At 38.1% G+C, this 24,499-nt stretch overlaps 8 protein-coding genes and 1 non-coding gene across 15 annotated transcripts; 7 read left to right on the top strand and 2 right to left on the bottom strand.

The window, feature by feature from the left end:
• Positions 1-262: 262 nt before the first annotated feature.
• On the top strand, positions 263-1,625 carry LOC18027372 (F-box protein At2g39490). Its single transcript, XM_006411115.1, has 3 exons — positions 263-1,072; positions 1,173-1,331; positions 1,416-1,625. The coding sequence occupies exons 1-3, from the start codon at positions 263-265 to the stop codon at positions 1,623-1,625; spliced, it is 1,179 nt and encodes a 392-aa protein (XP_006411178.1).
• Positions 1,626-4,186: 2,561 nt separating this feature from the next.
• Positions 4,187-10,758, top strand: LOC18027371 (ABC transporter B family member 6). The gene is made up of 11 exons (XM_006411114.2): positions 4,187-4,808; positions 5,117-5,171; positions 5,262-5,437; positions 5,550-5,750; positions 6,386-6,645; positions 6,742-7,052; positions 7,166-7,386; positions 7,483-7,823; positions 7,993-8,777; positions 8,871-9,112; positions 9,351-10,758. The coding sequence occupies exons 1-11, from the start codon at positions 4,407-4,409 to the stop codon at positions 10,578-10,580; spliced, it is 4,224 nt and encodes a 1,407-aa protein (XP_006411177.1). The 5' UTR covers positions 4,187-4,406; the 3' UTR covers positions 10,581-10,758.
• Positions 10,759-10,914: 156 nt separating this feature from the next.
• Positions 10,915-12,576, bottom strand: LOC18027370 (photosynthetic NDH subunit of lumenal location 1, chloroplastic). The gene is made up of 8 exons (XM_006411113.2): positions 12,376-12,576; positions 12,215-12,296; positions 12,024-12,116; positions 11,854-11,927; positions 11,636-11,758; positions 11,476-11,547; positions 11,291-11,387; positions 10,915-11,188 (listed from the first exon to the last, which is right to left on the bottom strand). Exons 1-8 carry the CDS (start codon positions 12,430-12,432, stop codon positions 11,085-11,087), a joined length of 702 nt encoding a protein of 233 aa, XP_006411176.1. The 5' UTR covers positions 12,433-12,576; the 3' UTR covers positions 10,915-11,084.
• A 93-nt stretch (positions 12,577-12,669) lies between these two features.
• LOC18027369 (60S ribosomal protein L23a-1) lies at positions 12,670-14,147 on the bottom strand. 2 transcript variants are annotated; one of them, XM_006411111.2, is made up of 4 exons: positions 14,075-14,147; positions 13,859-13,905; positions 13,076-13,439; positions 12,670-12,973 (listed from the first exon to the last, which is right to left on the bottom strand). In XM_006411111.2, the coding sequence occupies exons 2-4, from the start codon at positions 13,872-13,874 to the stop codon at positions 12,889-12,891; spliced, it is 465 nt and encodes a 154-aa protein (XP_006411174.1). In that variant the 5' UTR covers positions 13,875-13,905; positions 14,075-14,147; the 3' UTR covers positions 12,670-12,888. The 2 variants fall into 2 exon arrangements, with proteins under 2 accessions (XP_006411174.1, XP_006411175.1); XM_006411112.2 differs by having other exon boundaries at positions 14,071-14,106.
• A 300-nt stretch (positions 14,148-14,447) lies between these two features.
• Positions 14,448-16,673, top strand: LOC18027368 (metal tolerance protein 11). Its single transcript, XM_006411110.2, has 6 exons — positions 14,448-14,788; positions 15,134-15,243; positions 15,350-15,595; positions 15,724-15,804; positions 15,904-16,137; positions 16,227-16,673. The coding sequence occupies exons 1-6, from the start codon at positions 14,623-14,625 to the stop codon at positions 16,572-16,574; spliced, it is 1,185 nt and encodes a 394-aa protein (XP_006411173.1). The 5' UTR covers positions 14,448-14,622; the 3' UTR covers positions 16,575-16,673.
• Positions 16,674-16,954: 281 nt separating this feature from the next.
• On the top strand, positions 16,955-17,109 carry LOC112081659. The gene has a single exon (XR_002896582.1). It is a non-coding gene; the product is annotated as a U12 minor spliceosomal RNA (small nuclear RNA).
• On the top strand, positions 16,956-18,962 carry LOC18027367 (phosphatidylinositol N-acetylglucosaminyltransferase subunit P). Of its 4 annotated transcripts, none has more exons than XM_024148138.1 (4): positions 16,957-17,117; positions 17,844-17,935; positions 18,069-18,490; positions 18,658-18,962. In XM_024148138.1, exons 3-4 carry the CDS (start codon positions 18,109-18,111, stop codon positions 18,777-18,779), a joined length of 504 nt encoding a protein of 167 aa, XP_024003906.1. In that variant the 5' UTR covers positions 16,957-17,117; positions 17,844-17,935; positions 18,069-18,108; the 3' UTR covers positions 18,780-18,962. The 4 variants fall into 4 exon arrangements, with proteins under 4 accessions (XP_006411172.1, XP_024003906.1, XP_024003907.1 ...); XM_024148139.1 differs by lacking the exon at positions 17,844-17,935 and adding an exon at positions 17,205-17,260 and having other exon boundaries at positions 16,963-17,117; XM_006411109.2 differs by lacking the exon at positions 17,844-17,935 and having other exon boundaries at positions 16,956-17,117.
• A 224-nt stretch (positions 18,963-19,186) lies between these two features.
• LOC18027283 (ribonuclease H2 subunit C) lies at positions 19,187-20,913 on the top strand. 2 transcript variants are annotated; one of them, XM_006411107.2, is made up of 5 exons: positions 19,187-19,328; positions 19,718-19,916; positions 20,014-20,106; positions 20,362-20,552; positions 20,666-20,913. In XM_006411107.2, exons 2-5 carry the CDS (start codon positions 19,778-19,780, stop codon positions 20,723-20,725), a joined length of 483 nt encoding a protein of 160 aa, XP_006411170.1. In that variant the 5' UTR covers positions 19,187-19,328; positions 19,718-19,777; the 3' UTR covers positions 20,726-20,913. The 2 variants fall into 2 exon arrangements, with proteins under 2 accessions (XP_006411170.1, XP_006411171.1); XM_006411108.2 differs by having other exon boundaries at positions 19,673-19,916.
• An 805-nt stretch (positions 20,914-21,718) lies between these two features.
• Positions 21,719-24,425, top strand: LOC18027366. 2 transcript variants are annotated; one of them, XM_024148235.1, is made up of 5 exons: positions 21,719-21,791; positions 21,906-21,958; positions 22,143-22,914; positions 23,284-23,443; positions 23,530-24,425. In XM_024148235.1, the coding sequence occupies exons 3-5, from the start codon at positions 22,228-22,230 to the stop codon at positions 24,153-24,155; spliced, it is 1,473 nt and encodes a 490-aa protein (XP_024004003.1). In that variant the 5' UTR covers positions 21,719-21,791; positions 21,906-21,958; positions 22,143-22,227; the 3' UTR covers positions 24,156-24,425. The 2 variants fall into 2 exon arrangements, with proteins under 2 accessions (XP_024004003.1, XP_006411168.1); XM_006411105.2 differs by lacking the exon at positions 21,719-21,791 and having other exon boundaries at positions 21,816-21,958.
• Positions 24,426-24,499: the final 74 nt, after the last annotated feature.

The following is a 24,499-nucleotide window of genomic DNA, read 5'->3' as shown; positions in this document are numbered from 1 at the left end:
CAATTGTGCCACGGCCACATAATCCAATCAACCTTGAATTTGATAAACATTTTTTATTGCTAAAACGGGGAAAGATAATGAAATACGTATAATGATTAGGACATCTTATGATGTACATACGTACGTATATACGTAGTAGCTTTTATATAATAAAATATATATGTATAAAAGAAGTGTGTCTAACAACAAAAAGAGCATGATCAACGCCGAGAAACAGGGTTTTATATAGCTCAAAAAAATCCGTAAGTACCACACAATCATCATGGACCAACACGAACCAGACATCCTCTCGAGCTTACCTCTAGAGCTTCTTCTCTACATCATCAGCTTCCTCCCTTTCGAGTCCGCAAGACTAACCCCTTTAGTCTCCACACAGTTTAGGTTCGTTTGGAGCCAAGCCTTACTCGTCGCTCATAGCCACAACGGATCAACCGAAGACATCTCTCACGGCGTCTCTCGCTTCATCAACGACTTCGACGAGCACGATCCGTCTAAAAACACTCGGAAGCTGGAGTTACACCTTGACAGGTCAACCTTCTTGTCAACTATTCTTGCACCTCATAACGTCATGCATATGAGCTTCTTCTTCTCTGGTGATTCTATGAAAGAAGAGAGCTTTAGCTGGCGTCTTGATATCAACGATCAGATCCCAAGATCTGTCGAGTCAAGCGGTTTCTTGGTGAAGACGCTTTGTTTAGACTCGGTGAATTCTTTTACTCACGAGGTCGTTTCTTCCATGGTTTTGGATTTTTCTTTACTTGAGAATCTCAAGATTTGTGGTTGCAAGGGATTGACTTCTCTCACTATTGATTCACCAACTAAGCTACTTCACTTATCTATCTCGGGTTGCTCGCAGCTGACATATCTCGATATCAGATCATGTAAGCTTAAAACTCTTAATTACCAAGGATTTCTACCGTTGATCAAGATCCATGAACATTTCAACTTGACCGATGCAATTTTGGATGTAAGACGAGGTCCAAACTATTACAACAATGCTTTGGACATCGGTCCCCTCTTGCTCATCATCAAGAACTCTCAATCTCTTACACTTTGTAGATGGATGTACGAGGTAACAAAGATATTCTTTACCGAGCTTGTGAAAGAAATAGGTTCTTACCACAATTATTTCATTTTAGGATATGCTTTGTTTTTTTTTTGTTAATTTATAGGAACTAATCAAACCATCAATATCCTCTTCTTGGACATCATTCCAATTCTACAAGTTACATGAATTGCGGTGGATTGAAAACTCGATGAAAGAAGAAAATAATAATTTCTTGATTTCTTTTCTCAAACTTTGCCCTTCAATCGAGAGCCTCTTCATTACTGTAAGTGTATAATTAAAACCTTTGTTAGTTCACACTTTTTGGTTTCTTCATGCTAATTAATACCTTGATTTGATTATTTGGAAGATCGATGCGAATACTTATAGTTCAAAAGAAGAAGTAAGTTTTACTGATAATGCGAGCAAGCATACAACAGAACTAAGGAATCTAAAGCTGGTCAAGTTGGAAGGATCAAAGAGTAATGAAGAGGATAAGAATCAACTGATATTTGCTCTACAGAAGATAGTCAATATTGATCAGCCTCTGCTTGTATTGTCGTCACTTTCGTCAGATTGACTCCGAATTGTTATGGAAAAGACAAAAAGAATTATGATTAAAACTACACGTATGATCATGCTGTAACCTGATGGTTTTTTTTTAAAGCGTGGGGTTCTATGTCTTGCTGTACAAGAAACTCTCGTCAAAACAAAATATAAATTTGGCTCGTCAGGATTCGCCGATGAAAGATTTTCACCAGTATGTATTATTATAAGATTTACTATGATAAATGACTTCAGAATACATTGACTTCGCTAGTATATTTATGAAAGTGAAATTATGATTGAATCTCGTATACACTTGCAACTTTATCCAAATTACCAAATATAATCGCCAAATATTTAGTTTGGGACCTTTAGGTGAAATATCGTTTTTAAACCATGTGCATGTCTCCTTTATTTTGATATTTTCAACAGAAGCATGTGGAAACTTCATCTCAACAAAAGAAAAGCGAGCACCACAAGTCGTTCTCAATATATCGATTAAACCCTAGAAAACCATTTTGATTCCAACATCAAGTTTGATTGTTAGACTTGGCAACGATCTTGAGTACATATTTTTCTCAATTTTCCTTAGCACAAGTTAGCCCAAAATGCTTAGTTTTTTCGTATAGTTGCAAACTGAAACTGGTTTCAGTAGACGGGAACAGGTAGCAGCGGAACGAGCACGATGCGAAAACGGAATGAAACAAGAACAAATTAATGACATAACATGTTTCATTCCATTTTTGTTTTATGTCTAATTAGAACTAAATTAATTTACACTTGTCAACGAATGGCATACACATAACTAATAGGTGAATACGTGACGATCAATCAAAAAATATTTTTTCGACTTCTGATGTAGATTTTGATCGGGTTGACTAAAGGCCAAACATATTTTGGATAGTTGCACACCAACCCCAGATGGCTCAAACAGGCCTGATGGTATAAAAGTTTTCAAATGACAATCTAACAAAGCATTAAAGTGTCAATATAAAACTGCAAAAGAATAAGATATACAAATTATTATTATTTCGTTTCAATCATACTATCATTTGAAGAATGTTCTTATCAACTATATTATATATTTATATTATAATCTTCCCAACAACAGGTATTTTATTAGGATTAACTATCTAATATTTATAGATTTTGTAAAAAAATTTAATTTAATTGTATTTTTCAAGCATAGTCATACTTTATAAGAAAATTAATTTAATAAAGTTTTAGTAACACGATATATTACCCATTGTTTAGTGTTTACAAACTATATATATTACAAAATGTAGGGTGTAAAAATCAATGGACTACTATAAAACTAATCAACAAATATACTTGACTATTTCAAAGCACAATTTCTAAGAAATGATCTGATTTCAAATTATCTTTCTAAACAACATAAGTATGTATGTCATGAGATTTTCCTTTGATCGACATGTTCATAAAAAGGTATAAAACTTTAGTTCCAACCATAGTATATACACAGGGATGTATATAAGTGTGGAGTGTTGCTTAAAAGGATCGAGAAAAGGTGGATTCAACAAAAGGGCACAGATCAAATGCACTGGCAGAAAAAGAGTCTCCATACTGCCTCAATGATACCTGCCCCCACTGGGTAATGCTACTCTCACACGTAGTAGCACCCTTCTCCTTCGTCACCCGCACCTTTCCCTCTTCTATATAGTCTTCTTCGACAGCGAAGATGGAAAGAAACGATGACAGCTATTGTTGCATTCTTCACGGCACACCAATCAACATGCACATTTTTTTCAAGTCTTTTTTTTTTGTTGACAAGTGTTTACAATGTCTTCACATGTAATTTTTTGTTGTTTGTTGGATATTTCATTTGTGATATAGTGTTACATAACATTTTTTGCTATTATGTCATCGAACAAAAATTCTCGTGATATGTAATTTTTAAGACAACAAAAGTCGAGACAATATTCAGCATTAAAGTCAATTAACTTGACAACCACCTTCTGTTAACGGGCATATCTAAATTTTATGATGAGAATTACTATTAACAGTGAAAATGACAAGGACGTCAGAAATATTGTCAGAGGGAAATGATGTTGCAGTGACTGAACCTGATCCGATCTAGCTAGACCAGTTTGTCTAGGCATTATATTATTAGACCGTCTCATATTTGATCTCATTGCAGAGCCTATTTACGTTAACCGGCATTTTTCTTCTTCTTTCAGATCCAAATTAAATCAAAACTAAACCGGTTAGATTTGTAAACTTTAAATAAGCATCACAATTTGACAACATTATTTAAACAATATACAGAAGAATTTTTTTCAAAATTTTTTTGATATATTCACCCTTTTTCTCTTAAGATTTTTCCTAGAAATTATTAGAAGGAATAAAAGAACAAATTAAGCAGAGAATAAACAAAGAATACCTGAAGAATACCAAAATAAAAACTATATACTCGTCGCCGTAGTTGACCGTTAACAGGTAGGTATATTTTTATAATGTGTAATAATGTTAAAATGTGATATGAAAATATACTATACTCTTATTTTTTTGTTGCGTTACATCAGGTGACACACATTTACACAAGAGTTGTCTGTCTTTCACTTTTGAGTCTTTGACCCATTTTCTTCATTTCATTTCCGAAAACCCAAACAAATAAATTTTTAAAAAATCAAAATCACAGCAACAAAGAGGATTTCTTCGCCGATTCTAAGGACTTTTCTTCGCTCTAAGCTTGAGCGGATCCGGTGAAATCTCAGATTAAGCAAAATCCGACAAACCTTAACCTAGGGTTTTCTTCTACGCCGGAGACGGAGGTGATTACTGCCCCGTCGCTAAGATGATGATTTCTAGGGGTTTGTTCGGGTGGTCTCCGCCGCATATACAGCCGTTAACTCCGGTTTCAGAGGTTTCCGAGCCTCCTGAGTCTCCATCTCCTTACCTCGATCCTGGTGCCGAGAACGGTGGCTCGGGCATGGCGGCGCAGGCGGAGGATGAGGAGGAGATGGAGGAGCCCGAGGAGATGGAGCCTCCTCCTGCAGCTGTTCCTTTCTCTCAGCTATTCGCCTGCGCCGATCGGTTCGATTGGGTGCTTATGATTCTTGGATCCGTAGCTGCTGCTGCACACGGTACTGCGCTTATTGTCTACTTGCACTATTTCGCGAAAATCATTCAGGTCCTTGCATACACCACTGAATCGGGTCACCGTGTACCTGAGGATCAGTTCAGTCGCCTTGTCGAGGTAAGTCAGATTGCATACGGTTTTTGCGGAAATGGAATTTTCCTTTGTTAATTTAAATGTGTGAGCTTGTGGAAATGGAATTTGGAGGTTAATCTGCCATGTAATTTAGGTGTTTTGTGGATTAGGTTCTCTATAAGCTTATGCTTCCATTTCCCTCGTCTCTAGGGATTTTTATGTATGCTCTTCTGAATGTCCATTTTATTACTTGAGGTTTATCAGTTTACAAACCATTTCATCTGAATTCATGAAACATTGGCCACAGTCCTGAAAGAATGTGCCCCTCTAAGTTATCTAATCCCTTTGTGCAGCTTTCGCTGACCATTGTATACATTGCTGGGGGTGTTTTCATATCTGGTTGGATTGGTAAGTTTTTCTTTGCCAAATTCTATACATATATAACCTAGTTGTGTCCTTATTTCCCCTACTGCAATGATTAATTATTCTTTCTTACAGAGGTGTCTTGCTGGATACTGACTGGAGAGAGGCAGACTGCTGTGATCAGGTCAAAGTATGTCCAAGTACTACTAAATCAGGATATGAGTTTCTTTGATACATATGGGAATAACGGAGATATAGTAAGCCAAGTGCTGAGTGATGTTCTTCTCATTCAGTCGGCTCTAAGCGAAAAAGTACGTAACTTTTGAATCTTGTTTCAAGTTTGCTTCCAAATATCTATAATTTTTCAAGGAGTGATACATTTTTTGGCATTTCTATAATCTTTGTGTTCTTCGACATTCGCAGGTTGGAAATTATATTCATAACATGGCAACATTTATCAGTGGTCTTGTTATCGGTTTCGTCAACTGCTGGGAAATTGCGCTCATTACGCTAGCCACTGGTCCTTTCATTGTTGCTGCCGGAGGTATATCAAATATATTTCTCCACAGACTTGCTGAGAATATTCAAGATGCTTATGCTGAAGCAGCCAGCATTGCTGAACAGGTATTATTATTGTTGCTTGTTAGGTTTATGGGGGACATTATGGAGATAATGTTGATCTTTTCGAAATATTGCAATTTTACTGTCAAATTCTGTTGCAAGCATTAAACTTTGAAATGTTTCCGATAGTGATATGTTAAGTATAGACTTATAACAGAGAGATTTGTGACTAGTGAACTTTTAATTTGATTTTCACGGTGCAAAGTTTGATATCTTGTACTGTTCTCTTATTTAAAATCAAAATTTGTATGAAGTTCAGAAAATAGTAGGCAAACTCTATGAGGGTTAGATTGTATTTAGACTGGTCGGACTTTTTAGGTTGCTTATCCTGGTTTTTATGCGGCTGTACTGCAATCCTGAACATCATCTCAACATATGGCCCAAGCCATGGCCTCGTTTTTTTTTTTCATGTTAGGAGGCATGTATAATCATTCTTACCATCCATGATTTGGATCTTGCATCACCTTAGTTGCATCGCAATTACACGGCTGTTAGTCTGTCTTGTGTGTACAAGTTCTTCTAAATTGTATCCCCTACTAGTCCGTTTTCTGAGTTCTCCATCCTGGTTAGTTTACTGGGTTAGTATGCGTCTTGTATCAAGTTTCTAATGCGCAAAAGGGTTTATTCTAAATGTGCAGGCGGTCTCTTACATTAGGACTTTGTATGCCTTTACGAATGAAACTCTTGCAAAATACTCTTATGCAACTTCTCTCCAAGCAACTCTGAGATATGGTATATTAATTAGTCTTGTGCAAGGACTAGGACTTGGATTTACTTATGGGCTTGCTATATGTTCATGTGCTCTGCAACTTTGGATTGGTCGATTCTTTGTTATTCATGGAAGGGCGAATGGTGGAGAAATCATTACAGCCCTCTTTGCTGTTATTTTAAGCGGGCTGTAAGCTTCAGATTCTACTTTTACTGCTTGTATCTTTCTTCTTTAGTGTATGTATACACATTAATTTGCTGATTGTGTGCATTTTGTGTTGTGCAGGGGTTTAAATCAAGCTGCTACAAACTTTTATTCGTTTGATCAAGGAAGGATTGCGGCGTATAGGCTTTTTGAGATGATAAGTCGTTCATCATCTGGGACTAATCAAGAGGGAACTATTTTGTCTTCGGTTGAAGGAAATATTGAGTTTCGGAACGTATATTTCAGCTATTTGTCACGACCTGAAATTCCAATCTTGAGTGGATTTTACCTCACTGTGCCTGCTAAGAAAGCTGTTGCACTTGTTGGTAGAAATGGTTCTGGGAAAAGCAGCATTATTCCTCTAATGGAACGGTTTTATGATCCTACCCTAGGTATTATGATGTGTGATTCAAGGTGTATCAATATCTTTTTTATAATCCCCTTTGAATACTCAGCTGCAGCGGACACTATTATTAGCTAAATAGATCTCTGTTGTCTTAAACAGGAGAAGTTCTACTTGATGGGGAAAATATCAAGAATCTAAAATTAGAATGGCTGAGAAGCCAAATAGGCCTGGTAACACAGGAGCCTGCTTTGCTTAGCTTAAGCGTAAGAGAAAATATTGCATATGGCCGAGATGCTACGCTGGATCAGATAGAGGAGGCAGCTAAAAAAGCTCGTGCACACACATTTATTAGCTCACTTGAAAAAGGATATGATACCCAGGTAAAACCATCCACTGGATACTTTGTAGTTATGAATTGCAATTTTGGTGCTTCTATTCTCATTTTAGAATTTGGAAATGACCTGTTTGTCTTCTAGGTTGGGAAGGCTGGCTTAACGTTGACCGAGGAGCAGAAAATAAAACTATCGATTGCTAGAGCTGTACTCTTAGATCCAAAAATTCTTCTGCTTGATGAGGTCACTGGAGGACTAGACTTTGAAGCTGAAAGAGTTGTCCAAGAAGCTCTTGATCTTCTAATGTTAGGACGGTCAACCATAATAATAGCTCGACGGTTAAGTCTGATAAGAAATGCTGACTATATTGCTGTAATGGAGGAGGGTCAGCTACTTGAAATGGGTACACATGATGAATTAATCAACCTTGGTAATTTGTATGCCGAGCTTCTGAAGTGTGAAGAAGCGACAAAGCTACCCAGACGGTATGATTTTCCGGCCAAGACATGTATATCTAACAACTTGTCATTTCTGTTGTGTAGTGAAAGTCATGGTAGAATATATTTTGTCCGATTTCTTTTGATTTGTAAATGATCAATTGAAATGTAGATTTTGACGATTCTGCTTGTTTTTGGATTTTGTATCTTCTTAAAGGATGCCAGTTAGGAACTACAACGACTCTGCTGCGTTCCAGGCTGAGAGGGATTCTTCAGCTGGTCGTGGCTTCCAAGAACCATCATCACCTAAAATGGCCAAGTCTCCATCTCTTCAGAGAGGTCATAATGTTTTCCGCTCCCAGGAAATGTGCTTTAATAGTGAAGAGTCACCCATTGATCATAGCCCTGCACCAGAGAAAATGGGAGAAAATGGCTCGTCTTTGGATGTCGCTGATAAGGAACCAACCATCAAAAGACAAGATAGTTTCGAGATGCGGTTACCAGAACTACCAAAAATTGACATTCAGTGTCCACAACGTCAGAAATCAAATGGTTCAGATCCGGAGTCTCCTATATCACCCCTTTTGATATCAGATCCCCAAAATGAGCGCTCCCATTCACAGACATTTAGCCGCCCTCTTGGTCATTCTGATGGTACTTCAACAAATGTTGTGATGGCCAAGGACGCTCAACACAAGGAGTCACCTTCATTATGGAAGTTGGCACAGCTTAGTTTTCCAGAGTGGCTATATGCTGTATTAGGGAGCATTGGTGCTGCCATCTTTGGTTCTTTCAATCCTCTTTTAGCTTATGTCATTGCGTTGGTAGTGACGGCATACTATACGAGCAAGGGAAGCCACCTGCGAGAGGAGGTTGATAAGTGGTGCTTGATCATTGCCTGCATGGGATTAGTGACAGTTGTTGCCAATTTCTTGCAGCACTTCTACTTTGGTATTATGGGGGAGAAAATGACAGAGAGAGTACGGAGGATGATGTTCTCAGGTACGGCAATATTTTTCTTCTTTATTTAATTCACTTCACTACATGTTAGTTCTTTCAGTCGCCTCAGTTCATTGATTTTCTCTGATGTGCCAGCGATGCTGCGTAATGAGGTTGGATGGTTTGACGAAGAAGATAACAGTCCAGATACGTTATCCATGCGCCTAGCAAATGATGCCACTTTTGTCCGAGCCGCCTTCAGCAACAGGCTTTCGATACTTATTCAGGATAGCTTTGCTGTTATTGTTGCCATTCTGATTGGGTTGCTGCTCGGTTGGCGTTTGGCCCTTGTTGCATTGGCAACTTTGCCGATACTAACTCTCTCTGCCATTGCTCAGGTTTGTTTTGTTTCTTACCCTTCCCCAATAAACCCTCATGTTACGCATAATAAGGCTTAAAATTGTTTTCTTATGTTTTTCTTTGCCAAATTATGTTTCTGATTGTCGCAAAAGATTTCCAGTTCAAGTAGTGATCCATTTAGTATGTGAATCTCTCTATTCTGTGTCATGCACTTAGCTTAGAATTTTTTTTCCTATTCTCCTGACGCTGGTTTAAAATAACCCTAAAAATTTCCAGAAACTTTGGCTAGCTGGATTCTCAAAGGGCATCCAGGAGATGCATAGAAAGGCGTCTTTAGTACTCGAGGATGCTGTCAGAAACATCTATACTGTTGTTGCTTTCTGTGCTGGTAACAAGGTGATGGAACTCTACAGACTGCAACTTCAACGGATACTAAGGCAGAGCTTTTTCCACGGGATGGCTATTGGCTTTGCGTTTGGCTTCTCACAGTTTCTCCTCTTCGCATGCAATGCGCTCCTCCTCTGGTACACCGCATTCTCAGTAAACCGCGGATATATGAAATTATCTACAGCTCTAACCGAGTACATGGTATTCTCCTTTGCTACATTTGCCCTTGTCGAGCCATTCGGATTAGCACCTTACATTCTCAAGCGCCGTAAATCTCTCGCTTCAGTATTTGAAATCATAGATCGAGTGCCTACAATTGAACCTGATGACACCTTAGCTCTTAGTCCGCCTAACGTCTATGGAAGCATTGAACTGAAAAGCATCGACTTCTGCTACCCAACTCGCCCGGAAGTGTTAGTTCTAAGCAATTTCAGCCTCAAAGTCAACGGGGGACAAACCGTAGCTGTGGTCGGCGTTTCTGGTTCTGGAAAGAGCACAATCATATCACTGATTGAGAGATACTACGACCCAGTTGCTGGTCAGGTCCTATTAGATGGGCGAGACTTGAAGTCATATAATTTGAGATGGTTGAGAAGCCACATGGGTCTGATTCAACAGGAACCCATAATCTTCTCCACGACGATCAGAGAAAACATTATCTATGCAAGGCATAACGCGAGTGAAGCTGAGATGAAGGAAGCAGCAAGAATCGCAAATGCCCACCATTTCATCAGTAGCTTAGCTCACGGCTACGACACACATATCGGGATGAGAGGTGTTGAGCTTACACAAGGGCAGAAACAGAGAATAGCAATAGCTAGGGTAGTGCTGAAAAATGCTCCAATACTGTTGATAGATGAAGCGAGCTCGTCTATTGAATCCGAGTCGAGCCGTGTTGTGCAGGAAGCTCTTGATACCTTGATAATGGGGAACAAAACAACGATTCTGATAGCGCATAGAGCGGCGATGATGAGACATGTGGACAACATTGTGGTTCTCAATGGAGGCAAAATAGTAGAGGAAGGTACGCATGATTCCTTAGCTGGTAAGAACGGATTGTATGTCCGTTTAATGCAACCACATTTTGGCAAGGGTCTTCGACAACATCGACTGATCTAAAGAGATTAGAAGACTCTCGTGCCTAATCGAGATTAGTTCAGTTGCATACCAACGGTCACGTGTTGCCACGGGATAGTGTTATTGGATGCTATTTATGAAGCTTAGAAATGACCTTTTGAAACACATTGAAATCTTGTAAAAAGAAGCAAATCGACACCAACCAATTGTATTCTTGAAACCAAGTGAAAATCCAACAATAGAAAAAAAAAAAGGGGACGACTCAAAATGGCTGTAGCTTGCACCCGAATTCGTAGAAGTATAGACATCGGGATCTAAGATCCACACATTCGTAGAAGTGTCTGAACATTCAACAATTCATGCAGCTAAACAGAAGTGAAGGTTTAAATAGTGGTTCCATTTTAATTTCATCACTGTTATGGAGCCAAACATCATTGGAATTGTAGAGAGTACAAAAACATCATCAATTGATATCTACATATCATTTTATAACCACAGAAAGAAAGAAAGATAGATCGAAGTAACACAAGATGTTTATTGAGTTTGTCAAATCTGAAGGATCTTCAAAGAGTCTGCAACAACTTGTAGCTGCTTTTTCACTTTCCTCCACCTCCTCTCGTTTGCTCCAACTATAAGTGTGTAGTATCGGTCTGCAACATCAAATCAATCAAAAACTTTTTATTCCTCACTTTCTTCTCTCATCATTAATCAGTAAATCTATATCATATCTTTTTATAAGTCTATATGCTTACTGTTTCCAACTGCTACTGTTGCAAAGGAAGTGGTTGCATAGATGGGAGTTCTTAGACCATACTCAAACGTGTAATAGTTCTTTCCATCCTCCACCCTCTGCATTTTCAGCATTTTAGATATAAAGATCCGATATATCTCAAAACTTTGATGATTCTTTAAGATGTAACAGATAGTCGAATCTAACCTCTTTCATATCGTAGATGGTAGCTACTTGGTTTGGTGCTGCAAACTTATGCTTCACTAGATCATAAACCACCTGATAAAACATATAAAAATGTTGAACCAATGTGAATATCAAATGACACAGAGAGAGAGGAAGAGATGAAGATTTGTGCAATGCATACCTCTTCCATTGGACCAACTTCGCGGATGTCATTTTTCTCAGTTGGTATAAATCTGACACGAACATTCTGTAGTTGCAAGTATCTATCTTTGAAAGCTGAATCATGTGCCCTGAAGTCAAATTCCTACATAGTTTGTGCAGAACAAGATCTTCTGTAACATTTAAGCTTCATACTTCCAACAAAAAAAAAACAGAAAAACAAAGCCATAGCTTACCCACCCTCCAGTCTGATGGGTAATAATAAGAATATCCGTCTTCTCGATCCACAAAAGCCGAGTAGCTTTTTGGTATCTCTGCTCAAACATTTATATGACCAAATATAGTTATGCTTTTATTCTCAAAAGAATGAAGAAGAGAGAACGAATGAACTCTTTACTTTTGCAGATTACCTTCAGCAAGAAGCAAAGTTGCAGGTATTGAAGTTGCCACTAAGGTTCCAACTCCTACAAGAGCTTGCCTTCTCTTCCAATTGCTTCCACTTTCTTTCCCGTAATGTATTGAACCGTTAATATCAGTCAATCAATTCACAGGCCATTGTATTATAAGAGAAGAACAATGTCAACAAGAGTTGGTTTCTTACTATTCTCCGGCGAGTCAAGATTGCCGCCGGATGAAAGTGAACAACAAGATTTGAGTGATGGATTTGGATAGAGAATCTCTGTCTGGTAAGAAAATGTGTCAATGAACATTAATGATATCAGAATTCGAGTTAAAAGTGGGAATCAAAGCAGTGTTATTAACCTTGTGAGAGATTGTTGGTGAGACGCAATAGCGGACTGAGAGTGAAGAGATTGCCATAATGGCTATAGCTCACAAGACTTTAGATGATCAATGATCATTGCCTTAGTTTTTGTCTGTTCGGATAAGAGATTTCAGCTTTTCGTCATTTCTCGGTTTTCTCCATTCGTTAACATGTGGATAATTGGATAATAAATGATCCACACAAATATGTGGTGACAGTTCGGTTTATGATCGACAATCATCAACTCAGTAAAATAATCGGTTAGAGAAGAGAGATTGCATTAGCTTATGTGCTTTTAAGAAGTTTATAAGAGGACTAATATAAGATTGTTCAGAAGCCGAAAACATATAACTTGAATTCAACAATAAACTGCAACAAGAATGTATTGTTAAAAAAAAGTTTTTGCCCAAATACTACAATCACCAGACGATGGTAATAATATCTTAAAGCAAAACTGAGACTACGAGAGACAAAACCACAAGTCTGTTTTTAAGTTGCCAAGGTAAATAAGTTTAGATGATGCCAATTTTGTTAGCAACGTCTAAAGCATCGTAGTCCGGTGTAAGCCTCACGTACGCTTTCTTCGTTCCATCAGGCCTGCAACAAAACAATAAGATTGTGTCAAATATATGAACGATAATCAAACCCACAAATTAAAAAAAAAAACAAAGCTTATAAGAAAACTCTCTTTGATCGTACCTGATGAGGGTATTGACTTTCTTGGTCTGAATGTCATACATCTTCTTAACGGCGTCTTTGATCTTCTTCTTGTCAGCACGAATGTCAACAATGAAGACAAGAGTGTTGTTGTCTTCAATCTTCTTCATTGCGGACTCGGTGGTGAGTGGGTACTTGAGGATTCCGTAATGATCCAACTTGTTCCTCGGAGTTGCACTGATTCTCGGGTACTTGGGGTCTCTGGCCTTGGTCAAAGTCTTTGGCCTGTGGAAGGTGACCTTTGTCCTGATCTTCTTGTCCTTCTTCTTGAAGGCTTGGCCAGACTTCACTGCCTTTGCAGCCTTCAAAGCCTTGGCCTTTGGGTCGGCCTTCTTTGTGGTATCAACTGCATTATAACACAGAGTTTTAGCAGCTTAGAATAGAATGCATTGAGATGACAATTGCATAGCTTTCAAAATTTAGAGCATATGAACACTCTTACACGTGATTACAGAGGAATGAGAAACGAAACAGAAGAAATATGAATTCAATTATTCAGAGGATGAAACTTAATGTACAGCTCAAATTCAATTTGATACATGGAAAGACTACAATACAGATTCACTATATTCCAATAGGCCCTGATGATTAAATCTAAATGAAGCCAACTTATGATAAGATTGGAAACTAAGTATCATACGAAACGTGATTAGAAAACATTCATCCATAAAACTCTCAAGTGTACATAAAGGTTCAAATCCCTCAAAAGTCCAGTGAAGTTAAACAAGCCCAACATGGAATCTGATTCCCAATGAAAAATGTTACCTTTAGCCGGAGACATAGCTCAGGATGGTTCTTCTCACTCTAAATCTCTGAAATTTGATAGAAACCAAGAAAATCAAACTCAGTTAATATGAAATGTACGACAGGCTACGAAACGAAAATTTCAAGCTCTCTCTAAAGACAGTTCGCAAAAACGAAACAATTCTTCAGATAATGAATAATGCGAAAGAAACAGTGAACGGAGGAAGACGCACAAACCTGGAGAGGCTAAGCAGCTGATAAACCTAGCTCACTTTGCAGCCGCAGGCAGTTTTATTGTAGAAGTCACGAGGATGATAAAGAGAGACGAAACCCTAGATTATTTGGGCCTTCTATATTATAATGGGCCTTTGACCACAGCATTGATGTAAAGCCCAAATCACTATGCTTAAGAATTTAATCTTAGCCCAAACAAGCTTAACCGAAACGATAAACCGTTTGGTAAGGAAACTGTAGACAATCAATGATCCTCACTGAACCGAAGAAGGCGATCAATCACGTGCGAGAGACTTAAGCCATTGAGAAGGAGCCACGTAAGACATTTGATAAAGACGACTCATCTCAGGCCGGTCCAAGTATCTCTGTGGTTACTGATACGTCTACCACACCAGTCGTAGTTAGTAGCCGCCTCGGATGATCGGGATCCATGGCTTAATTACCGGATTTACCCTCGTCGTCTCTTCAAATTTCCCATTCCCTACCTCACCGTTTATGCTATTAGCCGCTCCAAATCCCTCGCGCGCCGCTAATCTCTACCTCACCGAGTAATGGTTGGGCCAGCTATTCAAGATGGCGACGAAGGGATCGCTCTGCTCGAGCTTCACGGTAACGTTGACCGCTCCTGGCAGCTTAACTTCGACGATTTCCAGGTTTCTCCGGAGCACAAGGAGAAGAAATCGCCCAGCAAACTCCATAACTGTCTTGGCTGTTTGGGTAATTTTCTTCTCCTCTCGACATTTCCATTTTTCTTCTTCTTAATTCTTTAGTTCCATCTTGAGCTGGTGAAAGAATTGATGTTATGTGGGAAGAAGACTGATTAGGACTGGGCTATTCTTGGGAAAAACAAAAGATTTGCCGTTTTGGGATTTTGTTGACTTTTGAGTTTGGTATTACTATTTTTAGCTTTGTTGATTCTTGAAATAGTATTTTATGTTTATGAAGTTCAAGCTTTTCTTAAGATTTAGTGGAGTCTTTGGTAGTGATAAATCTGAAGCTTTGATGGATTCAGCTCAAATTAGATATATGATTTGTTGAAGCTATGTCTCTCGGCGTTTGCAGGTCCGGAAGATAATGTGGCAGATTATTACCAGCAGCAAGTAGAGATGCTTGAAGGCTTTACTGAAATGGACGAACTTGCAGAACGTGGATTTGTCCCTGGAATGTCAAAGGTTAGCTTGGATTGTCTCTTCTTCCACATTTGTTGAAAAAACTCATAATCTGTTTGTTCTTGTAAATTTGGTACTTATCTGACTATCTCTGTGTTGTGCACACTAGGAAGAGCAGGAAAAACTAGCTAAAAGCGAGACATTGGCGATTAGAATATCAAACATTGCAAACATGGTTCTTTTTGCTGCTAAAGTCTATGCTTCTGTCACAAGCGGCTCTTTAGCAATCATTGCGTCCACATTGGACTCCCTTCTTGATCTTCTCTCTGGCTTCATCCTTTGGTTTACCGCCTTCTCGATGCAGACACCAAACCCGTATCAGTATCCCATTGGGAAGAAAAGAATGCAACCACTGGTTTGTAATACCCTTTTAGAGAAAATACACACAATGCTTTTCCTTTTTCTCTGTGCTAAAAATTTCTCTGTGCAACCCCCTATTTCCTATTTCTCTCAATATGTGATTATTGGATCAAATCTTCACAGGGAATCCTAGTCTTTGCTTCAGTGATGGCGACACTTGGATTGCAGATCATCTTGGAATCTCTTCGCACAATGTTATCCAGTGTAAGTCTGACCTTGTCTGAAACTTGATCACCTAGCTTTATTCCACGAATTTGAAAGTTCTACATTATTCACGCAACTTCTTTCATGTGTTTTATACAGCACAAGGAGTTCAGCTTAACAAAAGAGCAAGAGAGTTGGGTGATTGGGATCATGCTCTCTGTCACATTGGTCAAACTGCTTCTGGTTCTCTACTGCAGATCCTTCAGTAACGAGATTGTTAAAGCTTATGCACAAGATCACTTCTTCGACGTCATCACAAACATCATCGGACTCATTGCAGTAATCCTCGCCAATTACATCGATAATTGGATGGATCCAGTTGGAGCTATCATTGTAAGTTTCCAAGTTCTATAAGAAAAAAGAACATCTCTTTATATATACTCTCTCCTTCTTCCTGAAATTGTGTTTTTTAACTCATGTAGCTTGCATTGTACACGATACGAACATGGTCGATGACGGTTTTGGAGAATGTGAACTCTCTAGTTGGGAAATCAGCGACACCAGAGTATCTGCAGAAGCTAACTTACCTGTGTTGGAACCACCATAAAGCCATCAGGCACATCGATACAGTGAGGGCTTACACTTTTGGATCTCATTACTTTGTGGAGGTTGATATTGTTCTCCCTGCTGATATGCCTCTGCAAGTGGCACACGACATTGGAGAATCGCTGCAAGAGAAGCTGGAGCTGCTTGAGGAGATCGAACGGGCTTTTGTGCATCTTGATTATGAGTACACTCACAAACCTGAGCACGCTAGATCACACTGTTAAGCTCTTTTATTTTTCCTAATCAGCCAAAAAAGGTTACAGCTTTTGTTTGGTTTTTAATCAACTGTTCGGTTTGGTATTGTTAGAGTTTGGTTCAATTGTGTATATTCAGCTTCGCTCGGTTTTGTTTGGGTTTAGTTAAGCTAATTTGAAGTCATGTCGGTCGGGTTCGGTTAAACTTCGGTTCCGATTATATCATTGTTGGTTGGAATCTAGCAAGCTTAAAATACAATGCTCTAACCGAACCGAAACCATTTCCAGTTTGGAATAAAAAAGTCGGCGCAAGTAAAACGGTAGTATGTTTTTGTCCCACATCGAGAACACGAGCCTAATGATCCCTGTGAGAGCTGATATAAATAAGAGAGGATCGACTACGCAGAAACTCGCCTTAAACTAATGAGTAAGGAAAACAAAGCGAACGGTGAGAATCGGTCGCAGCGCAAAACATAAATTAGCGCAAGAATCTTTGGAAGGGATATAGGCTGGCCGAGTTGTTGACGCTGTACTTTAACAGAACTCTCTCGTGCGGGCCTCCTCCTCCCCCAAGTATAAACCCTAAACATTTTTAATGCTAATTCCAAATTATACTATTATATTGATAAATGACTATTGATATTTGATTCGGTTCACCAGTCCGATTTTTGTGTTATTGGTTGTTGTAATTTTCGACAAGATTCGCTACAGCTCGTGTAAGTTCCTTTTGGTCGGTACAGTCGTGTAAGTTGTTCTGTTTTATTTTGTCGATCTTTCGATTGCCCGGATTTTTTTATAACCCATTACGGATTCGTTAGTTTAATTTCAATTGATTGGGTGTTTTGTTGTGTCTGAATATAATCAGCTCCCAATTTACGGCTTAAATTCATTCCAAGAGGTCATGGTTGCTTACTTGCTTGGCGTGTAGAATTTTTTCTCTTGGACTTATCATTTTGGTTTTAATTAGATTTTGCAAATTTGTTCTTCTTACTTGGATTTTGCAAATTGTGTCTTCTTACTTTGAGACAAAGACTGCTTACACTTTGTGGGATTGGCTTTGTCCTCGTACGTTTCTTCTCATTGCATCTAATCTGTTTTCATTCATTCGTGATGTAATACGATTGCTCTTGAATACCAAAGTTCTTGATAGATGATTTCATAGTCTAGTCTGTATATTTTAGGTTGTATACTTTAATACTCTCATTTTCTTGGCAAGAGATGCAACTGTTTGCTGATATTGTCTTGTGGAAAGCTTGTTAGCACGCCTGTTGGATTTTGAACCAACCATTTTTTTTTAAGAGTTTGGATGCAGCATAGATTTGAGCCGAGAGCTTTCGCAACTCTGATATATGCTCTCAATCTTCTGCAACACACGTCTGATTTTAGCTCGTGTTAGTGTAGTCCTTCAAATTTGGTCTTTCTTGATCTTTTAAGAATATTCTTACACGCTTCCAAATTGATATCTACTTGTAGCAGAGAGGGAGAAAAACCAAAGGACTGATATTGTTTGGTTTTTTCTCACAGTGATTAGCCGTGATTTCTCAGTCTCCTCCTTTGCCAAACCATGGAAGAAGCTCATTCCGTGAATAGTCCAAGACGAGTTTTAAGCTTCTCGAAGAGAAAGAAGCAAAAGCCCGGTTTCCAGGATTCAGACAGCATAAGGCCATCTCCGTTTAGAGCATCAGAAGTGCATGGACCAAAACCCTCTGAGGTGTATGGTTTTGTAGGATCCATATCGACTGTTGTGGCCACAGTCATCTTCTTGATATGGGCATACGTACCAGATAAAGTGTTGGAGTCTATAGGGATCCATTACTACCCAAGCAGGTATTGGGTATTAGCTATGCCAACGTATCTGATGGTGACTTTGGTGTTAGCTTTGGCGTTTTACATCGGTCTCAACTTCATTGCCACTCCACCCCCAACTTCTCTCAATACATTGTTTGGTGAGTGTCTGCATCGTTCTCATGAGGCTTGCATAGATCATAGTACATAGCTGGACATGAAGATCTCTGTGCCAATGCGATGGCTATTTGAAGTTGACTTGCAATGATGATATTTCTTGGCGTTACTGTTATGTTAATGTTTGTTTTTTTGTTTGTTATTATGGCAGATGAGTTCAGTCGAGAACCTGGGGAATTTGATCCTCAGATGGAGGAAGGGGACGAGAGGCCTATAGATCCAATCTCTGACATTGATATTACAAGAATCAATGACCTTATGTTCAATTCATGAGAGGTCAAGTGATGTATGTTTCCATCAAATTCTTTTTTTGTTTGGATTTTACCGAGGTAAAACATCTTAAGCAGTCATTAATGGATTTAGTAATTGGTACTTGGTAGTATAGTAAGATTTATTGATGATGCTATAATGATGTTGCATTCCCTTGATGTTATAAAACTCCATACATTCACTTTATTTTTCTGGTAGATAACAAAAACTGAAAGTAAGCAATTTTGGCTACTACTGCCACCTGACATCTTTAAAATGACGCCTTTGCCAGGACCCTCTTTATGTACAGTATTCAAAACAAACATCTCTGAGAATGTGTGACACAGAGACAACATTATTGTTGCATTGACAAAAGCCTCTAAAACAACGTCGTTTTGAGAGGAAGAAAAAATCATCAAAACGACGTAGTTTTAAAGAAATAAAAAGGGTTATGGCTCGTTTTAGCAAAAGAAAACTAGTCCGACAAAATTAATCTCTCGTCGTCCTCATCTCTTCATTTCTTTCATCTTCTGTCATAATTTGCAACCTTTTTTTCCGTATCCGATCTCGAAGGTCCGTTTTTACCGTTTCAGATTCTCGTAATCCGCTAATTATATACATATGGAATCCCCTCACTCTCTAATTTTCAATTTTTCTCTTTTGTTTCGCTATTAAATCCCTCTTTGCAATTCGATGAGCTGAAATCTCTTCAATTTTTTTCGTTTGTTTCGCTCCTGTGTTCTTTTGGTATATCAAAATTGATACTTTGGGACGATTGCTCATGGGTAAAGTAAATAGCAATGGATAATCAAATTTTGTCAAAGGTTTTCTGGGTTTGGGTTTAATCATTGTTTATTGATTACAAGTAAACTGTTTAAACTCTTACAACTAGTTTTGTTCAAATTACTATATCGCAGCACAATCTCTTTACAAGCTGAAGTCACCACCTTTTTCTTCAACAGCTAAGCCACTTTGGCTAATAGTGGTACAGAAATCTCAAGAATTGATCCAAGTTGGCTTTGATGGGAACCATAGACCTTAGGGCTGCTGCAGATGAAAACTCAATCGCGAATCTCAGCAGTCAAGTTCACCAGCTTCCTTGCTGCATTAGATTTGAGGGTCCTGCTCAAGTTTCCCATTATTTCAAGCCTAAATCCAGTGGTTAGAGAAACAATTATTATGTATATTGTTATTCTGTTTTCACTTTGTAGTTTTTTTATATAGTGAGATTAATGTGGAAAGTGGTTCGACCATGTAGAGGTCGAAATTGATGGAGTGAGAACGGAAGAAGCTCATTTCAGAGGAAGGAAGTTGCAGGGAGCAACTATCTCACTCCCTAGTGGTTATTCTGGTACTTTTTTCTATTCTTTCTTATTGATGGAAAGGAGAAAGCTTTTGAATTTCTTGTGGATACTTCTTTTTAATGAACGAATTCCTGTTTATGGAGATCTTAGTTAGAGAGTTTTTGAGACAAATTCTCTGTAAGATGTCTTGATGAGTCTTTCTCTGGTGTATGTTCTATACGATTATCCTTGATGGCTGGAGAAATTATGTTTTGGTTACATTTCATTGGCGATTGGCATGTTTTCATATGTTATCCCCTCAGGTTTTGTGCTTGGACAGGCGAGTAACCGAAATGCTAACGGGAAGAGAAAAGCTTCTAGTCTCACAGAAGAGAAACCTTGTTGGGAAGTGAAGGCGAAATTCGATAAAATGACATACTGGAACCACGATAGTCTTCCTTCAAAAGACGATACTTTCTTGCGGTCTTTTCATTGGTTTAACATTGCAGAAGCGGTGAGTTTTGAGTTCTATCCAATCCATCTCTTGTTGAATTGGTTCGTTAAATTGCTGTCTTTTCACTCTTTTGTTTTTTGTTTTCCTAACTAAGAACAATGGTTTGATTACAGCTGCACAAGCCAGTGACAGTTGAAGACTTGGTTGCAGTATCACATGGTGGAAAGGGATAAAAATTATGCTACTAGAAACAAGTAGATCTTGACATGAAATTCTCTGTACTTGTTGGGTTAATTACTTGTTTTGAGCCTGACTCGTGTATTATTTCTGTAAAACTTTTGTTATTTTCTAAGACACGAAACTTTGGGAGAAATCATTTCATTTTTCTTCATAACAGTCTCGTCACAAACAATAGATTTTATCGTGGATCATCTCTGGTCAAACAGGCCTACTAAGTACCAACACTCTTCTGATTCCTTGTTTTATTTTTCGGTTGAACAAATCTTCTGAAAAGCCCAAACCGAACCAGATTGGTTGACGAGTCCATATGATTGTGTTTTCTGTATGATCTTGATTTTTTTTTGTTTGTAAAAGAAAATAGAACAATATATTACTTTTCCTTTCACAAATAATTTTGTATTTTTTTTTTATTGTAATCATTTCAAAAAAAAGATTTGCATAAATAATTTACTAAAAAAAGGTAATAAGATATAATACTGTAAGCTTAATGAGTTATCCTAAATCTAAGTAAAAATGCATAATTGAGTAATAATATAGTTGCCTGTGTAGGTTCTTTTAAGCAGTTTCCATATTCTAATTAAGACAGACTACTATATATGTTTTTGTAAATAATAAATCTTAATTTAGTGATTAAGTCATTAAATTAAAGGGATTTGTAGAGCCTATATTTGAATACAAACAGTTGTTCATTTGTCTGCGTAGCCAAAGGGAAAAACAATTATATTAGATTGTACAAACTACAAAGTCATCGATTATGTAGATTCATTCATACATTGTGTATTTTTATTTGCATTGGATTTGAAGATATTGATTTTTTTTTTGAACTTTGAACTTTGAAGTTTGACAAAGGGGATTAAAATAGCATCCAAAGTGACGGACGTCATTTTCTTTGCATGGCCCCATGCCAAAATTATTGGAGCGTATTTTTAAAATTTAAATATATATGTATTTATTATTAAATTGCCAAACATTTTGTTTCGTGTAACTGACCCTTCTTTGACGTCGATTCCGTTTTCATCTTCTCTTTGAAGTGATTGTGACCCAGAGAAGAACGCAGAGGTTTGTCTTCAATCAATCTTTTTGACCTAATTTTAAATTTATCCGCTCTTGTTTTTTCTTAAAGTTTCATATTTGCAAGCCAATCTAATTACCCTTTTAAATGTTCTCGCAAAGGTTCTTTTCGGGGATGGGATCTGCGAATCTTTGAAGATCTATGCTATCGAAAGGTCGAATTGCTTCTTCTTCTTTTTTTTTTCCCTTTTCTCGATTTGATCTCTCTGTTATTCAACTTCTTTTTCTGAGATTCTCCTGAATGAAAGTTGATTTTTTTTCTGCATTTAGTTTTAGTATTTGGATTAAATTTTGTTTCTTCTCTGATTACAAAAGCAATCGTCTCCTTTTATTGTGCAGATTACTTGTATTTCAATATCTGGGTATATGTTGATTTTTGAAAGTGTTGCCATTTCGGAAGCTTCTGGTTTGAGGTCGACAAGAAATGGAGTCTAAGGAAATTAGATCCTCCGTGATTGCCAGATCGATGCGTTTCAATGGACTGTTTCGACCTCTGGGTCAAGAGAAGCTTATTGAGAGGCAGAAGCAACCAAAAGGGTTTATCCAAAAGTCTAATTCTGGTGGTTTCACGGTGATTCCAACAAAGGAACTTTGTCGAGTTTATCTCCAGAAACCAGATTTGTTTGCCTCGAAGGGTATCATTGATGCACAAGCTAAGCCTCCTCACCGTCAGAAAAACGGTTCGAAATCGATGGGATTGAAGGTATATGGGGAGATGGCAGCAAAGCACAGGAAGTTTGGTAGGAGATTTGATCATCAAAATTTGAAGTTGAAGCTGAGACATCATACAAGTGTTGATTCTCTGAAATCCAAAATCGGGAAGAAAGAGAATGTTGTAAGGTCCTTTTCTCCTCTTGGTTTTGGTAGTGGTTCTCAGTTGCGAGGTTGGAAGAAAGGGCAATACATAACAATTGAGAAGAAATCAAAGGAATTGAAGAAAGTTTGTGATGGTACTACAGTCTGTCATAAGAAGGATATAGTTGTTTTGAGAGAAGTTAGTTCCAAGTTAATGGTTAGTACCTCTAGGGACTCGGTGTTAAGTTTGGACCGAAACAGAGTTGCAGCAGATGAGAAGTTCAAGCATATATCTTCTTCAGGTTTCATTAGCAAGGTAACTTCAATGAACTTAGTATAAATTTTTAATATTCTCCAATGCTTTGACTATATAAATTCGCTTTGAGGCATCTGATCATTCCAAATGGTTTCCTTTTTGTTGACTTGTTGCACTTTTGAGACCAAGGTCCTTTAGTGACAAAAATGATTTATCATGGTTATGCATATTTTTCGGTTGATCATATTGAATATTTATCATGGTTAAGGTTATGCATTTTTTAGTTGTAGTAGACGTTAATTTAGTGGAAACTCAAATTTGGTCACAACATTACAGTGTGAGGTTCTGTAGAAGCTAATGCAAAAGTGTTTTTGTGATGCATATACGTGAACTCTTGAAACTGATTGTTGATTTTCTAATAAACTGCAGGATGAAAATGAGGATTCATTAGATTGCTCCAATGCATCTCCTGGATGTCAGACGAACTCGGAAGAAGCTCATCAACCTAGCCCTGTTTCTGTTCTGGAGCCTGTGTTTTACGAAGATATGTTAGACGATGATGAAGAACTTCCTCATCTTGATTTTTACGGTAAAGAACAAGTTAGCTGCTGTATAATTTTTTCTGGAATTTGATAACTTGCGATAAACCTTTTATTTGTCTTATTATCTCACTAGGTCTAGAGAAACAGCTTGATACCCTGAAATCTGAATCCGATAGTTATTCAGATGGGAGTGGGATGGAAGTATCAAGCGATGAGGAGTATGTTCTTGAGTCTGAAACCAAAGAAAACAAGGACAGTGAACCAATTGGATTCTTGAATTCACAAGAAAGCAGGGATTCTTCTTACATTGATGATATCTTGGCTGAAGTTGTACTTGAGGACAAGAACTGGGACAAACGGGAGTCACTGGATCTACTCATCACCCCCAAGATATTTGAGAAACTAGAGAAGAAGTATTACACAGTGACATCTTGGAAGAGATCTGAAAGAAAAGTTCTCTTTGACAGAGTCAATTCGGGTCTGGCAGAGATTGTAGAATCCTTTACAGCTACACCAACATGGAAGAAACCCGTTTCTAGGAGGCTTGGCGTCGTGCTAAGCACATGTAGACTGAAACAAGAACTCTGGAAAGTACTTGACAGGCAAGAGAAGCGAGCCAAGAAGGAATCATTGGACAAAGTGCCAGTCATGGACATTGATGAGTGGTTAGAACGTGAAGCTGATGATGAGTCAGTGGTTTGTGAATTAGAAAGTATGATAGTGGATGATTTGTTGTCTGAGGTTGTCAGCTTCATGTAGGGTGTAGAGGGATTTTTTCATTCTTTTTTGTTTCACATCGCATTCTCTGTATTTTGATTGAGAATAGAGAGAGTAGTATTAGTTGCATTTGGCTTGCATCATCGAAAAGAGATGTATAGCGTTTTAAGGAAGTAATGCATAGTTTTGTTTATCAGGTCTAGGATTGGCCTCTTAGCATGTCAGTCACATTGCTTCAAAAGGTTGCTGTGACTTGTACCCATTTGTTAAAAGTGTTTGGAACAGGCTTTTGTGTGAATGAAACAAGATTTTGATTGAAACAGTCTCATTTAAATAAATTTGGCCGGAATTCAGATTTGCACAACAAAGAAAAAAGACCACAAGCG

Source organism: Eutrema salsugineum, unplaced genomic scaffold, assembly GCF_000478725.1.
Source record: "Eutrema salsugineum unplaced genomic scaffold, Eutsalg1_0 scaffold_10, whole genome shotgun sequence".
Lineage (NCBI taxonomy): Eukaryota > Viridiplantae > Streptophyta > Magnoliopsida > Brassicales > Brassicaceae > Eutrema > Eutrema salsugineum.
Note: the sequence above shows the minus strand (reverse complement) of the source record. Positions and strands in the feature narration are given on the sequence as shown.